The sequence below is a fragment of the Loxodonta africana genome, chromosome 2 (genome assembly GCF_030014295.1).
Source record: "Loxodonta africana isolate mLoxAfr1 chromosome 2, mLoxAfr1.hap2, whole genome shotgun sequence".
Lineage (NCBI taxonomy): Eukaryota > Metazoa > Chordata > Mammalia > Proboscidea > Elephantidae > Loxodonta > Loxodonta africana.
Window position 1 is genome coordinate 150,848,369 of NC_087343.1, and position 18,289 is coordinate 150,866,657.

Consider the following 18,289-nt stretch of genomic DNA (forward strand, 5'->3'; position numbering starts at 1 on the left):
ATGTCTGGCAGTAACAAACACCAAGGTGTGAGGCAAGAGTAACGCTGGCTGTGATGGCTAAGGCTGAGTGTCAACTTGGCTAGGCCATGATTCTCAGTGATTTGTCAGTTATTTGATGATGTAATTTGTCAGTTACATAATGAGGTAATTTGGCAGTTACGAAATGATGTAATTTCGCAATTATGTAATGATGTAGTTATCCTCCATTTTATGATCTGATGTGGTCATCCCCCATTTTTGCATTATGCCGATTTACACATAATGACCTGGTCTTTGGAACTTTACCATGTCAATAAGTGAGGAGAAGGTGTATACCTACATATACTTTTTTTTTTTTCTTTAAATATGGTTGAGAGTCCTGGTCGCCCAATGCTTAAGAGCTCAGCTGCTAACCAAAAGGTTGGCAGTTCAAAGCCACCAGGTGCTCCTTGGAAACCCTATGGGGTAGTTCTACTCTGTCCTACAGGGTCGCTGAGTCAGATTCAACTTGATGGCAACAGGTTTGGTTTTGGCTTTGCTTTGTGGTACGATAAGAACACGCTAACACAAAAAACTTAAGGGGGAAGGGACACAGCAAAAAGAAAATTTAACTTAAACACATCCCTTTTAAGAAAAGCATTATTGAAAAAGAAGAACAAAGTGGGATGCCTCACTCTACCTGATTTTAGAACCTATTATACCGCCACAGTAGTCAAAACAGCCTGATACTGGTACAACAACAGATATATAGACCAATGGAACAGAATTGGGAACCCAGACACATATGACCAGCTGATATTTGAAAAAGGCCCAAAGTCTGTTAAATGGGGAAAAGACAGTTTCTTTAACAAACAGTGCTGGCATAAATGGACATCCATATGCAAAAAAATGAACCAAGACCCAGACCTCACACCATGCAGAAAAACGAACTTAAAATGGATCAAAGACCTAAATATAAAATCTAAAATGATAAAGATCATGGAAGAAAAAATAGGGACAACGCTAGGAGCCCTAATACATGGCATAAACAGTATACAAAACACTACTAACATTGTACAAACACCAGAAGAGAAATTAGATAACGGGAAGCTCCTAACAGTCAAACACCTATCTCATCCAAAGACTTCACCAAAAGAATAAAAAGATTACCTACAGATTGGGAAAAAATTTTTAGCTATGACATTTCTGATTAGCGTCTGATCTCTAAAATCTACATGGTACTGCAAAAACTCAACAACAAAAAGACAAATAATCTAATTAAAAATGGGCAAAGGATATGAACAGGCACTTTACCAAAGAAGACAGACAGATAAAAAAGGAAATGCTCACGATCATCAGCCATTAGAGAAATGCAAATCCAAACTACAATGAGATTCCATCTCACTCTAACAAGGCTGGCATTAATCCAAAAAACACAAAATAATAAATGCTGTCAACTGGTCTCAACCCACCTGGGTCAGAGGAGAATGAAGAACACCAAGGACACAAGGTGATTACGAGCCCAAGAGACAGAAAGGGCCACATGAACCAGAGACTACATCATCCTGAAACCAGAAGAACTAGATGGTGTCCGGATAAACTGATGACTGCCCTGACAGGGAACACAACAGAGAACCCCTGAGGGAGCAGGAGAGCAGTGGGACGCAGACCCCAAATTCTCATAAGACCAGACTTAATGGTCTGACTGAGACTGGAAGGATCCCGGTGGTCATGGCCCCCAGACCTTCTGTTGGTCCAGGACAGGAACCATTCCCGAAGCCAACTCTTCAGATATGGATTGGACTGGACAATGGGTTGAAGAGGGATGCAGGTGAGGAGTGAGCTTCTTGGATCGGGTGGACATCTCCTGCCTGGAGGGGAGATGAGAGGGTAGAGGGGGTTAGAAGCTGGCGAAAAGGACATGAAAAGAGAGAGCGGAGGGAGAGAGCGGGCTGTCTCATTAGGGAGAGATTAATTGGGAGTGTGTAGCAAGGTGTATATGGGTTTTTGTGTGAGAGACTGACTTGATTTGTAAACTTTCACTTAAAGCACAATAAAAATTATTAAAAAAAACAATAAATGCTGGAGAGGTTGGAGAGACTGGAACACTTATACACTGCTGGTGGGAACATAAAATGGTACAGCCACTTTGGAAATCAATTTGGTGCCTCCTTAAAAAGCTAGAAATAGAACTGTCATATGACCCAACAATTCCACTCCTTGAAATATACCCTAAAGAAATAAGAGCCTTCACACAAACAGATATATGAACACCCATATTTTTTCAGCACTGTTTACGATAGCAAAAACTTGGAAGCAACCAAAGTACCCATCAATGGATGAATGGATAAATAAATTATGGTATATTCACACAATGGAATCCTATGCAACAATTAAAAACAACGATGAATGTGTGAAAAATTTCATAACATGGAGCAATCTGGAAAGCATCATGCTGAGTTAAATTAGTCAATTGCAAATAGACAAATATCATATGAGGCCACTATTACAAGAACACCAGATAAAGTTTAAACACAGAAGAAAATATTCTTTGATGGTTACAAGGGTGGGGAGAGAGGGAGAGGGATATTCACTAACTAGATAGTACACAAAAATTTTTTTAGGTGAAGGGAAGGACGACACATACCACAGGGATAGTCAATACAACTGGACTAAACCAAAAGCAATTTCCTCAATACAACCAAAAGCTTTGAAGGCCAGAGTAGCAGGGATGGGGGTCTGGGGACCATGGTTTCAGGGGACAGCTAGGTCAATTGGTATAACAAAATGTGTTAAGAAAACGGTCTGCATTTCACTTTGGTGAGAGGCATCTGGGGTCTTAAACACTAGCAAGTAGCCACCTAAGATGCATAAATTGGTCTCAACCCACCTGGAGCAAAGGAGAATGAAGAACGCCAAAGACACAGGTAAATATGAGCTCAAGAGATAGAAAGGGCCACATAAACCAGAGACTTCATCAGCCTGAGACCAGAAGAACTAGATAGTGCCCGGCTATAACAGATAAAGGTCGTGACAGGGAACACAACAGAGAATCCCTGAAGGAGCAGGAGAGCAGTGGGATGCAGACCTCAAATTCTCATAAAAAGACCAGGCTTAATGGTCTGACTGAGACTGGAGGGATCCTGAAGGTCTTGGTCCCCGGACCCTTTGATAGCCCAAGATTGGAACCATTCCCGAAACCAACTCTACAGACAGGGATTGGCCTGGACTATAAGATAGACAGTAATGCTAGTAGAATGAACTTCATGGCTCAGGTAGACACATGAAACTATGCAGGTGACTCCTGTCTGGTGGCGAGATGAGAAGGAAGAAGGGGACAGGAGCTGGTTGAATGGGAATACAGGGTGAAGAGGAGGAATGTGCTGTCTCATTAAGGGGACAGCAGCTTGGAGTGCACAGCGGGGTGTGTATGGCTTTTTGTATGGGACTGACTTGACCTGTAACCTTTCACCTAAAACACAATAAATTAATTAAAAAAAAAAATCCCTTTTATGTGTAAATTGTGTACACATAAACTGGATAAAAACATAGATTTAGATGTATATATACTAACTTGTAGAGATCATGATATGCTGTCAAGTGAAAAAGCAAATTGCAGAAAAATTACCTATGATTCCAGTTTAGTAAAAACAACCAAGTAATAAAACCTCCACATATTTTTTTTAATAAATCCAGATCCAGCTTTTCTCTTGTTTCAGGAGAAGTTATCTATATCAACTGTCTGTATCCCCTACCTGATCATTAAAGCTCAAATTCAATTTCATGTGCATCTAGAAAAAAGCAAGATGCAGGGGTTTTATGTCCTATACAAGGATATCAGTGCTTCTGCCATTGACTCAGACAATCCTTAGAGATAGAAAATAGCAAACTTTAGGCAGAATGCCCAAAAGTTAACCTTTCTAACACAGTAGAAGAGAAGTGAGGTAGTGGTAGAAAGGTATAAGTCCTAACCGCTAGAAGAGTCAGGATGGCAAAGGAGATGTTAAAGAAGCCAGACAGGCAAGTTCTGGGCAAAGATAAACAGATGAAATTTTTTGGCCAGTTGGATCAGAAGTGTATTCAGTAATTACAATGCTGTAAGTGCTTTATAGGGCCGCTGTGAGTTGGAATCGACTCGATGGCAGTGGGGTTTTTTGGGGGGTTAAGTGCTTTATACATATTCATTTACTTTATCCCAACAACTGCATGAGGTATGTTCCACTATTATTCTCAAATTAAGGATGAGGAAACTATAGCATAGGGAGGTCAGGTGACTTATCCAAAATCACACAGACAGTTAATAGCAGAACCAGGATTCAAACTTGGGAAGTCTGGCTCCAGAGTCCAAGCTCTTAACTACTATGCTATACTATATATAGTATAAGCTGTTTAAAGAAAAAACATACATATGTATTAAACGTTGCCTCTCGGAGAGATTAACACCTGAAAGGGTACAAAAGGAAGTAATCCACATCAGGACATAAAAGTGGAACAAAAACTAAACAAGTGGGAGATTCTTGCCAAACTCTAAAGTTGTCTCATTCTCTCTCAGGGCCTCAGTTTTTCTTCTCTCTCTTCTTTCTCACTTCCTCTAAACTAGCTCTAATGTAAAAGCTGAAGAATATTTTTTGTCATACCTAATGCTCCATGGCCTTAACTTTTAAGGTGTTGATCTCAGCTGCCATCAACTTGGCCCCCAACTTATGGTGACCCCAAGCACAACAGGATTGGACCATTGTGATCCATAGGGTTTTCATTGGCTGATTTTCATAAGATCACCAAGCTTTTCTTCCTATTCTGTTTTAGTCTGAAAGCTCCACCGAAGACTGGTCAGCATCATAGCAACTCACAAGCCTTCACTGACAGACAATTGGTGGCTGTACTTGAGGCGCATTGGCTGGGGATCAAACCTGGGTCTCCTGCATGGAAGGCAAGAATTCTACCACTGAACCATCACTGCCCTCTAATTTTTAAGGTAGGTGGGCTGAGTTCAACAAACATTTATTGACTGTATCCCAGGAACTTTGTTGGGCACTAAGGATAAGCTAGGGGGAAAAATCAGGTATTTAAGGAGTTCACTTGAAATGATTATTAAAAAACAAGAAAGTCCTAAATTAAGCTGCAAATTACTCTTCATATGTGTCTCCTTTGATTTTAAGTGGCTGTGAGTGGATACGTTAGAAAACGAACTGTTAATTATCTCCTCTTGCTCTATTTTGTTTCTTCACGCAGAGGGCACTATTATCAATCTGGTTACCCAGTGACCAACTCCTATTGGATCTACTTCCTAAACAGCTTCTAAATCCATACTCCTCTCACCATTTCTCCTGTCAATACCTCAGTTTAGGCTCTCATCACTCCTAGAATGAATTACTGCAACAGCTTCTTAGCTGGTCTGCCTATCTCTAGTCTTGCTCTTTAATATCTTGCCCCTTTATTGACATTCCTGCCTCCCACACCATGCTTCAGGTACACTGAACTATAGTTCAAGCACATTGTCTGTTTCATACTCAATGCCTCTGCACTGCGATGCCCTTCCCCTGGGTCTCTTGAACTCTTTCACTCCTGTTCATCTTTTAAGTATTACCTTCTCCAAGAAGTCTTCCTTAGTCCCAGATTGGACTGGATACCCTTCCTATGTGTCCCTCAGCAGTCTATGTTTACTTTAATCATAACACTCAACCCACTGAATTACAGCTGTTTTCTAACTGGTCTTCCTCAAAAGGCAATGAGGGTAGGTGCTCCAATACAAAGCACAGTGCCTGGCACACAGAAGATGATCAATAGGTGTTTTGCGAGCAAACTGGAGCTTCACCCTCACCTCAATGGACTTTATGGTTTATTAGTAATGCCCTGATATTAAAAAGATCATTTGTTCCTTCCCTTACCTATGTTCCCATAGAACTCACTACATTTTTATTAATGCTTACTTTTCATACTAGACCACAACTTCTTCAAGGACTGGAAGTATTTACTGAAGGAATGATGAATTGAAATGCCATCAGTTTATTAACAATATTCTGATCTAGAAAGGTACAAATGTATGATTGTAAAAGAGTGTCAACAAAGACCCAAGAACCAGTATTTTCCTTTCATCTCCAGGGAATCTAGGCTTTTAATCACAATGAATCAAGCTTATTTCTTTCCAGGAGAGGCCATTAATCTATCTATGTCAACCAATTATTAGGCCACATAGCGTGGCCAGGAATATAGGACAATAGTTCTCAACTGGAGGTGATTCTACCCCCAGAAGACACTTAGCAATGTCTGGAAACATTTTTGGTTGACACAACCTGGGGGAAAGGGTTATTGGCATCTAGCTGGTAGAGGTTAGGAACGTTACTAATATATATAATGCACAGCATAGCCCCTCACAAAAAAAAATTATCCAGCTCAAAATGTCAATAGTGCCAATGTTGAGAAAACCTGATACAGGGAAACAAGCATTCTCATCTCTTTTCATAGGACTGGAGGCTCTTAGAAAATTTTTAATTAAGGTTTTAAACATACATATCTTTGACCCTGCCTTTCACTGCTAGAAACTTATTACACAGAAATAGTTGCATAATATGCAAAAATAAATGTACATGTACAAAAATGTTTCTTGTTTCTGTATTAACAAACACTAGCCACAACTTACATAACAGGAAATGATTAAATAAAAATGATGGTACGTCTGTTTAATAAAATGCTACACAGTGATAAAAAATAATACAAACCTAACAAAAACAGACACATAGATCAATGGAACAGAATTGAGAATCCAGATATAAATCCATCCACATATAAGCAGCTGATATTTGACAAAGGCTCAGTGTCAGTTAATTGGCGAAAAGATAGTCTTTTTGACAAATGGTGCTGGCATAACTGGATATCCATTTGCAAAAAAACGAAACAGGGCCCATACCTCACACCATGCACAAAAACTAACTCCAAATGGATCAAAGACCTAAACATAAAATCTAAAACGATAAAGATCATGGAAGAAAAAATAGGAACAACGTTAGGAGCCCTAATACATGGCATAAGCAGAATACAAAACATTACTAAAAATGCCAAGGAGAAACCAGATAACCGGGAGCTCCTAAAAATCAAACACCTATGCTCATCCAAAGACTTCACCAAAATAGTAAAAAGACCACCAACAGACTGGGAAAAAATTTTCAGCTATGACATCTCTGACCAGCACCTGATCTCTAAAATCTACATGACTCTGCTAAAACTCAACCACAAAAAGACAAACAACCCAATTAAAAAATGGGCAAAGGATATGAACAGACACTTCACTAAAGAAGACATTCAGGCGGCTAACAGATACATGAGGAAATGCTCTCAATTATTAGCCATTAGAGAAATACATATCAAAATTACAATGAGATTCCATCTCACTCCAACAAGGCTGGTGCTAATCCAAAAAACATAAAATAATAAATGTTGGAGAAGCTGTGGAGAGACTGGAACACTTATACACTGCTGACGGGAATGTAAAATGGTACAACCACTTTGGAAATCGATTTGGTGCTTACTTAAAAAGCTAGAAATAGAACTACCATATGACCCAGCAATTCCACTCCGTGGAATATATCCTAGAGAAATAAGAGCCTTTACACAAACAGATATATGCACACCCATGTTAACCGCTGCACTGTTTACAATAGCAAAAAGATGAAAGCAACCAAGGTGCCCATCAATGGATGAATGGACAAATAAATTATGGTATATTCACACAGTGGAATACTACACATCGATAAAGAACAGTGATGAACCTGTGAAACATTTCATTACATGGAGAAACCTGGAAGGCATTATGCTGAGTGAAATTAGTCAGTTGCAAAAGGACAAATATTGTATGAGACCACTATTATAAGATCTTGAGAAATAGTTTAAACTGAGAAGAACACACACTTTCGTGGTTACGAGAGGGGGGAGGGAGGGAAGGTGGGAGAAGGGTATTTACTAAATAGATAGTAGACAAGAACTACTTTAGGTGAAGGGAAGGGCAACATTCAACACAGAGGAGGTCAGCACAATTGGACTAAACCAAACCAAAGAAGTTTCCTGAATAAACTGAATGCTTCAAAGGTCAGCAAAGCAGGGGCAGGGGTTTGGAGACCACTGTTTCAGGGGACATCTAAGTCAATTGGCATAATAAAACCTATTAAGAAAACATTCTGCATCCCACTTTGAAGAGTGGCATCTGGGGTCTTAAACGCTAGCAAGCAGCCATCAAAGATGCATCAATGAGTCTCAACCTACCTGGATCAAAGGAGAATGAAGAACACAAGATAATAACGAGCCAAACAGACAGAAAGGGCTACATGAACCAGAGACTACATCATCCTGAGACCAGAAGAACTAGATGGTGCCAGGCCACAACCGATGACTGCCCTGACAGGGAACACAACACAGAACCCCTGAGGGAGCAGGAGATCAGTGAGATGCAGACCCCCAATTCTCATAAAAAGACCAGGCTTAATGGTCTGACTGAGACTAGAAGGATCCCGGTTATCATGGCCCCCAGACCTTCTGTTGGCCCACGACAGGAACCATTCCCGAAGCCAACTCGTGAGGCATGGATTGGACTGGACAATGGGTTGGAGAGGGATGCTGGTGAGGTGTGAGCTACTTGGTTCAGGTGGACACTTGAGACTATGTTGGCATCTCCCGCCTGGCAGGGAGATGGGAGGGTAGAGGGGCTTTGAAGCTGGCAAAATGGTCACGAAAAGAGAGTGGAAGGAGGGAGAGGGCTGTCTCATGGAGAGCAGAGTAATTGGGAATATGTAGCAAGGTGTATATAAGTTTTTATGTGAGAGACTGACTTGATTTGTAAACTTTCACTTAGAGCACAATAAAAATTATTAAAAAAAATAATAATAATAAAAGAAACCTAGATGTACTAACATGGAAAGATGGCCAAGATATACTGTTAAATTAAAAAAAAGGAAGCTATAAAGTACAATGTATAATGATTTAGTTTTTGCAAACTACACACACACAAACATACATTTTTAGTGTGCACACAGGAAAATTCACTGGAGTCATGTTCACCAAACAATCTTAGGGGAAGGATAACATTGAACTTTGATGTTCTATAGTACGTAATTTTGTTACCTTTGACACTCTTATACTGTTGTTATTTTTACATTATGAGTTAGTTACAATAAAGATAAATGTAGTAACTCTTACCAATTACACAGCACGTTTCTACACGATATTTATCAATCTCACAGAGGTTATGAGCCAAATAACTCAACTCCGATTTCATACTCTAAAAGAAGAGAAAAATGATCTAAGCATGAAAAAGAAACTCTAAATTATTTTTCTTGCAGCTAGTGTAACTGGGTGACAATCCAGCCTAGGAAATTATAACACAAAAAGGTTTAGTCAAGTCCAAGCAAGAGGAGCAGCTCACCCGGACATAAAGAAGGTTGGAGAATGTGTCCATATTTTCAATTCTGTAAGGATCTTGTTTCCTTAGCTCATTAAAAATAGAGAGGGCTTTGTCGATATCTGCAGAAAGGAGATACAGTTCAGAAAACAAAGCAGTGCACCCTTTCAGGGTTTGTTGGTATTTCGTTACCCTTATTCACTCACCTCTAATATTGTGATAGGCAACTGCAATTTGGGAAACAATATATGAGCTCTTAGAGAAACCCACATCAATGAGATTCTGGTACTTCTGCAGGGCCTCTTCTATCAACTGCAACTCTGTGTATATATGAGCCAGAAAAAACTCTTTCATCCAGGTGTCTGGCAAAGACAGGAACTTCAGCTGGCAGTAGGAGAGAGACATTCTTAATATACTTTGACCTCTCTCCCAAATGAATATCAAGGAACTATCTTTATTGCCTCAAAGAATTTATCATTCAAATTGTATTAGAGCACCTAATAATGAGCACAGAACAGTTCAGTTAAGTGCTGAAATTGAGCAATATGACTTACAAGCACAATAGGGGAAAATGGCCTCCTTAGGGAAGACTTCAAAGAAAAGATGGGATTTGAGATGAGTCTTGGAGGATAGGTAGAATTTGAATAGAATAAAGGGAAGGGACGAGAAAGAAGACAACATTCTAGGCAAGGGCAACAATATAAGTAGAGGTAAAATAAACATGATGAGTGTGGGGATGGTATGATGAGGAAACTCATTTGGTTTGAGGGGAGGCTATGTGCTGAGAAGTAACAGAAAAATAAGACTGAACAAATAAGGTGGGTCCTATGGTGCAACTGGAAATGAAATGCAACAGGAAACCAATGCAAAATTTTGGGAAGAGAATGACATGATTACATAGGTGTTTTAAGGATAGTTTGAAAACAGTATGCAGGATGGCTTGGAAATGGTAGTGTGAAAATGAGAAAGCTTATACAAGTGATCCAAATATGAGATGATAACCAAGATAGCAAAGGAAACCAAGGGAAAGAGATTGCATACAAGAAAGTAACCATGGTAATGTCTTGTGCTTGATAAGAAAAAGGGTCAAGACAAATAGGACTGTGAGGCATCAAGACTGGGCATCTTAAGAAATAGTGATGCTAGTGAAAGAGCCTATCAAGTTCGGAAGAAGAAGGAGAATTTGGTAAGCAAGGTGAGAAATTTGGTTTTGTATATTTCAAGTTCAGCAATACAATAAGGCTTTCAATGAAAGTCTAGTAATCAATTAGAGATAAATGAATACAAGTAAACTAAGATATGATTTCAAGAACAGGTTTAGTAGTTATTAGCATGTATAATTATCAGGGGAATGAATCAGGCTTTGGGTCTTCAGAACCAACAAAAGGAAGTATGTTGTTGTACCCATTAACTACTAAAGAATGACAAAATTAACTCTACAATGTCCTCTAATAATGATTAATGATTGTAGTTTATAAAGCAAATTCATTAAAAAAACAAATCTCCATATCTTTATGGAATCCCATGACAGCTCTGACGAGACCTGAAAATGTTTTTAATACAATTCTTGGTATCAGAGAAACCTCTCCTATAGCATCTTTGGAATTAATGGGGAAACTGTAATAGCATTTAGTCCATAAAACTAGTTACAGTAAAACTTGAATATAAAAACAGGAATATAAAAAAAAATTTTAACGACTGGATGCAAATCCAACAGCAACTACTGAACAAGAGCTAGACATTTGAACACCTAAGTCCTACAGCAGTGAAATAGACTGGAGAAGCAGCAGAAAGCTAGCTATAGTCAAAGATTTAGCAAAACTCTCTCCCCTGGCCCCCTTATTACAGAATTAGTAAGCCTTAGACCAGAGGGTTTTTCACTTAGCTCATCTCAATTTACCATCTCTTTGTCTGTGATCAGGTTACAGAGTTCTAGCCAGGCTCCCCAGTGCAAAGGCAAAACATGAGTAGCCTCCACAAAAACATCAATGGCCTCTTTCACCAAATCCAGTTTTCGAAGCACCACACCATACCTAGGAAAGAAGGAAACAGTTGCTGGAGAAATTAACCCCTTTGGGTCTGGGTTAACATCTCCCTTCTACTCAGAAGAACATATTATACAAAGTTCCAAATGTTTGTAACACTTACAAATAAAGGCCAAATCCATCAAGTTCCCGAGCCTGGTGTTTTTTGCTGAGCTCCACTCTGAGTTCTCTAAGAGCCTCGTTTTTTACTTGTCCTTTCTCCAGGGGACCTAAGCAAGGAACAAAGTCTCTGATATAAAAGAAGGTTGCCAGCCTTCATTTGCATAGGCTTCAACTTTCCCTTAAGCACCAACCATCTGGAACCTCTAGCAAATACTCAAAAGTGGCCAGTGGTATCTTACACAATCCATTTACTTTATTCTAGAAATCACAAACTGATACCTGGTCTACAGTCATATTTTATTAGACCCACACAATTTTTAACAAAATTTTTAATTAGTTATCAACATTTAAAAATCAGAAGTTTCAACTAAAAATCTGAAATCCCAGCTTCAGGTTGCAGGGTACAGGGCAGGGCTGAGGGAAGAAAGCCCTGACAACATCAGGCCCATATTCCCGAAAGGCGGCTGTCAGTCAGAGACAAGTGACAGCTAGCCGAGATGAACGATGTGCTCTGCAGATTGCAAAGTCCTCCTTGGCCCACTTCACACATTTACATTATCTGCCTGGTTCCTGGCTCCTGTTGGCATTTGAGTTTGCAATCTCTGCTTTATTCCAAAAGGTAAGAGAATGAACTTCATACCTAGGCTATCAACTGTTTCATCATCCTTCTTCTTTTCTCCAGACTGTAAGGGAAAACCAACAAATAGGTCTTTTTTCACTTGTTCTGAAACAAATCTAAAACTAAGAAGACAGATCCTACCCTTGATGCCCAAGTTCAACCAAAATGGTATCTGCTTTTGGTTATTAATTTTAAATAACCATTCAGGGGCTCCCACTGGCCAAATCTTAGACAATCTGAACACCAAATAATTAGGTAGAGCAATGAATTATAAACAGTTTAAAAACAAAAGGAATCCATGAGTTTTTACTGACACTGAGAAAAGAGATAAGTAAATGAAAGGACGGGAAGGCTCTTATTTAAAATAGAATGCCAAGTGTTGACTGGTAAATGTAGAGACTGTGCTATAGTTGGAAAATCATCATCTTGCAGTATCATAATAAAGAGTGGTTCAGGTGAGTATTAACAATGGATATTATATCTAAAGGGAAATTTCTATGAGGAACAGGATATTTGTATGGTCTTAAAGTTATCCCAACAGATTGTTTATTAACTGCAAGGAAAATAATAGTAACTACACAGTGGAGAAAATAGACGTCTTGACTGGGTGATCAAAATTTTCATTGGCAATGAGGGGCAAATGGATAACATGTACTACCAAATGCAATGCCCTGAAAAGGACATACCACTTGCATACTATTCTGGCCATGTATGTATAAATAACCTGAATAAAATCATAAGGAAATATCCAAAATGAAGAATGTTCTCTTTTTAAAAAGGAGGGAGTACTGTAAGCTTGGAAAATTGTCAATGTCATAAAAGGCCAAAAAAAAAAAAGGCTGTGGAAATGTTCCAGGTTAGAGGAGACTAGAGACATGACAACTAAATTCAACCCCTGATTCAATATTATACTAACCAAAAAATCCAAACCCACTGCCGTCGAGTCGATTCCGACTCATAGCGACCCTATAGGACAGAGCAGAACTGCCCCATAGAGTTTCCAAGGAGCGCCTGGAGGATTCAAACTGCGGACCTTTTGGTTAGGAGCCGTAGCACTTAACCACTACACCACCAGGGTTTCCCAGTTTTGTACTAGAGGAGAAAAATGCTATAGAAGACACCACTGGGCCAACTGACAAAATTGGAATTCAACAGTAAATTGAAGCATGGTATCAATGTTAAATGTACTGAAGCTGGTAACTATACTGTGGTTATTTACTAGAATATTCTTATTCTAAGAAAACATATATTGAAGCTTTTATGGGTGACGTGCCGCGTTATCTGGAACTTAATCTCAAATGGTTCACAGAAAAAAAATACTGTGTTTCTATAAATATGTGTATGGAGAGAGAGAGAGAAATGATAAAATTAAATGGTATAATGTTCACAAAAGGTGAATCTGGATAAAAGGTACATGGGTGTTCTTTGTAGTATTCTTATTCTTGGAACTTTTCTGACAGTATGAAATTATTTTCAAATAAAAAGTTAAAAAGTAAATATTCAGATTTTCTTTCTTTTTTCTTCTTTAAGTTTTTATGTAATTTTCCTAAAGATCTCAAACTTTTTCTCCCAAACTTCAGCAAATGCTTCTTCTTTTCCTGCTATAGCTTTTTCCAAATTAGTGCTTCTACACAAATATGGGCTCAAGCATAACAACGACTGTGAGGATGGCACAGGACCGGGCAGCATTTCATTTTGTTGTACATAGGGTCGCTGTGAGTTGGAACCGACTTGGCGGCACCTAACGACAACAACACAAAGAAAGAGTATATGTAAAAAAGTAATTTTTAAAATCTCATAATTTCAAAATATCTTTCTTAAAGCTCACATCTTATGTTAACTACATGACAACCCCTTACTTAATTAAACAGACCATGAGGAGTACTTACTCCATAAAGAAAAATGATCAGTAGGTTCCAAATAATCCCATTTCAATGTCAAAAATCTAAGATACATAGGGAAAGTATCGACAGTAAAACATAATAGTTATCAGAATATTTTCTAGGACTTAAACAAATTATGTAGAAAAATTTAGTCTTAAAACCATTAGGTAGAACAGAGCAAAGTAGGCATCTCTGAGGGTGAGTGGGGGAACACAGAGGGATGGGGGAACAGCAGTGCCCAGAGCAACATGTCAGAGTCCAAGTGGTATAAAGAAAGAGTCCATGTTGAGAGAGGAGGGCAACATGGCACAGGGTGTTGAAGCCAAACAGGAAGAGGAACGCATCCCACAGAGAGATGGCCTGGCCAGTGGGGTAAGGAAGGCATCCACATGGGGGAGGGGAGGTAAAGGCAGTGGAGATGGCCATTGGTTATATACAGGGCGGCTGATTAGTAAATATATAATATTAAGGATAATGGGAACCAAGCTTCTCATTATTAGAAAGAGAAATTACAAACATGGGAAAGAAAAAAGCTAGAATGAACCTTGTGGGGTTGGATTAGAATTTGATCACTGTAAACTCACAACTTTTAATACATATAGAATTACATATAGATGTAAATGTATATGCATATATATATAAGCATTGTATATATGTATCCATATTCCCTATCTCCATCCATTCAGAAGGCCAGGGAACAACACACTCCAATAGCAATGAGCACATCTATTACCCAATGCCTAAAAAAGAAGTGAATGATTAGGCTTTTAGAGTATAATAGATGAATTCAACGAAGTCTGTAACCACAAGAATCTACAGTACTTGACAGTTACAGACTATGCTAATACATGAAAACACATGAAATGTTTTTTAAAAAGCAGTTTGTATAGACAGCTAAAAGTAGTAAAATACATTCACAATGTTCCAAAATAAAATAATAAATTATAGTTCAATTATTAAAATAAAAAACTCAACGCAACTTCATGAGTATCAGAGTAGAACTGCACTCCGCAGGGTTATCAGTGCCTGTAATCTTACAGGATTAGATCACCAGCCCTTTATTCCGAGGCATCACTGGGTGAATTCAAACTGCCAACCTTTCAGTTAGTAAATTATTTGTGCCACAGTATTAAATTATTTCACTTTCATTATCCCTTATATTCATAATTTTAATAGCTATGAAACAAAAATAACAAATATACTATAAATAAAATGATCACTGAGTTCATAACTTGAAAAATCATCTTGACATTAGACCCAGACTTTTTAACTTAATTCTGAAACAACATCAACTCTCAGGCATAAAGAAACTTGTATAACCTGAAGCAAAAGGTCAGATTGTTACTAATTATCCAATTGCTCGTTCCTGAGACTTCTTCACATTTTCCAAATCATAAAGCAATTTTAAAGTTGTTGTCTTTTAAATTACTTAAAAAAAAAAAAAATACATAAGAATACATTTCGGAAACAATAGTACTGAAAACAGAACAACCAGAACACAAAGAGAATACTGACATACTGTGCAAAATATGTCATTGAACAATACGCATAGAAATTGTCAAATGGGAACCTAGTTTATTATACAAACTTTCACAAAAAACATAATAAAATATTATTAAGAAAAGAAAAAAAAAGAATACATTGTTATAAATATAAATGATATAGAAAATTATAGAAGGTCAAAGCCCCCGAGTTCTTCTCCCATCAATCTTTCCCCCTCGAAAGGTAACAACTGAAAATCACATACTTCCACACTTTTTATAATGTGTTTACCTATGCATATATACATAAACATATATACACTTAAAATTTCATATTGCTGTTTTTATATAAATAGGATCATATTTAAGGAGCCCTGGTGGCTCAGTGGTTATGCAGTTGGCTACTAATCAAAATGTCAGCGGTTCAAATCCACCAGCCACTCCACAGGAGAAAGAGGGGGCAATCTGCTTCTATAAAAATTACAGTCTTGGAAACTCTATGGGGCAGTTCTACTCTGTCCTACAGGGTCGCTATGAGTCGGAATTGATGCTATGGCACACAACAACAGAATCATATTTATGACTTATCGGCAGATCTTAGAGCTGTGTCCACTTCTATATATATATATATATATATATATATATATATATACATACATACATGGATTTATGCCATTTTTTATTTTTATAATTTAATTTTTGAATAGGCAATACAATGATTCAAAACCTAAAAAGTATAAAAATGTATACAGTGAAAGTTTCTCATCCTTGCCTTCATTTATCTAGTTTCCATCCTCACCATCCATAGCTAACCTTCCAAAGTTTCTTTATGCATATACAATATGCTTGTTCCTTTCACTCCACCGAATATTCTCTACCATAATTTAAAACCACTTCTTCACTAATGGATATTTAGGTTGCTGATATTTTTTGGCTATTACCAAAAATACTCCAATGAACAACCTTATACATAGATCCTTGTGCACATATGCAAGCCATTCCTATTGGACAGGGTCCTTAAAGTTAGAAGTGTTTGGTTGTAACATTTCAAATTGACTAATCTGCCAAAATTGACTTCTAAAAAGGCTATACAAACTCATTCCTGAACCAACCAAAAAAACCGAACCCATTGCCATTGAGCCAATTCTGGCTCAGCGATCCTATAAGACAGAGCAGAACTGCCCCATGTGGTTTTCAAGGAGCAGCTGGTGGATTTAAATTGCCAACCTTTTGGTTAGCAGCCATAGCTCTTAACCACTGTGTCACCAGGGCTCCTATTCCTAAAACAGAGGGTCAAATGCCCCACACCTTTAACAATAATAGATATTATCGATGTTTTAATATTTTCTTCTATATTGTCATTTTTTATATTTTATTTGATATCTTTTTTATTATTAAGTACATTCACCAAATGGTCCATTGCTAAGCTATTTAAGAGAGTAAACTTTTTCCATGTGGTTCTAAACATGGATGCTTCACTGAAGGTAAAGTAAAATACTAAAATGGCCCTCACCAGGTATCTGGAATACATGTATAGGAAATAGGCCTTCTTGCTATTGCAGCCATGTAGGAAATGTGCTGCTCGATCATATTCTTTAACATCAAAGTAGGACTTGGCCAGGGTGTAGGCATCCATATCCTGGGCATCTTCCTAGAAAAGAAAGTTTATGGAAGTGGTTGGGAACAGGACAACAAAAACTCTCAATTCAAGATGCACATTTATTAATTTTAAGACATAAGAAAATATGATTATTTTCCCTCCTCCCAAAAACCTAACCTGCCTCTATTTTTTTAATACCAGGTAACGTCATAAAATTACTAATTCCTCTTTTATTCATATCACTAATTCATTTTATTTATTTTAAGACAGTTAAAAGCGTTTAAAAAGAAAAAAGTATATACACTTATTAGCATATTTACCAAGAGGGAGGCTCTTTATTCATTTGCTTAACAAGTATTTGTTGACCACCTACTAAGTGCCAGACACTGTTCTAGGTGTTATGGATACAATAGTGAGCAAAACAAAATTCCTACTCTCAAGCTTACTTTTTAGTAGACAAAGATAACAAATTAATAAAATACATAATGTTAGGTGGTAACAAGTGCTATGAAGAAAAATAAAGGTTAGAGGGATGAAGAGTGCTGGAGAATGTTATTTTCTACGAAGCAGTCAAAGACCTTTTTGTTAACATTAGAGCTGAGACCTGTAGGCAGTTAAGGAGGAGATTTGGAGGAAGAACATAACAGATTTGGAGCAATGGGAAAGCAAGTGCAAAGGTCCTAAGACATACTTGTGCTTGTCATGTTGCAAGTACAGCAGGAGGCCATTGTGACTAGAGTGGAGTGAGAAAGGGACAAAACAGTAGGAGATGATGACATCAGAAGGGGAGCAGGGGGACAAGAGCATAGCGTCCATATAAAAGGGCTGCCATCATTTTGTGTACCAGTGTAGTAATAAAATTGATAACTACATTAAATTTAGTTTAAATAATGTTAATGTCTTCAAAGGAGGAAAAAAAAGCGGGAGGACTATAGATTAAGGAATACTAAAGAGATACGATGACAACTAAATGCCATTCATGATTCTTGATTAGATCATGGAGCCAACAAAAAGAGTCACAAAGGACATTATTGGGATAATTGGAGGAAATTTAATTTGGTCTGTATATTAGATAACATTATTGTATCAATGTTAAAATTTTCTTTAATGTAATAATGGTAATTATATTAAGTAGAATGTTCTTGTTCATCAGGAGATACCTGCTGGATATTCTAGGGGTGATCTTGTTTGCAACTTTCTCTCAGATAGTTCA

General features: G+C 37.9%; 1 protein-coding gene across 1 annotated transcript in view; it reads right to left on the reverse strand.

The window, feature by feature from the left end:
• The window catches only part of CDC23 (cell division cycle 23), a 42,833-nt gene that overhangs the window by 9,566 nt on the left and 14,978 nt on the right, over positions 1-18,289 (reverse strand). Inside the window, exons 3-9 of the mRNA XM_003404519.4 lie at positions 16,990-17,127; positions 12,134-12,176; positions 11,495-11,600; positions 11,247-11,379; positions 9,553-9,730; positions 9,371-9,468; positions 9,145-9,226 (exon numbers count right to left, since the gene is read on the reverse strand). Coding sequence (XP_003404567.1) covers positions 9,145-9,226; positions 9,371-9,468; positions 9,553-9,730; positions 11,247-11,379; positions 11,495-11,600; positions 12,134-12,176; positions 16,990-17,127 — 778 coding nt within the window. The remainder of the gene's footprint in view (positions 1-9,144; positions 9,227-9,370; positions 9,469-9,552; positions 9,731-11,246; positions 11,380-11,494; positions 11,601-12,133; positions 12,177-16,989; positions 17,128-18,289) is intronic.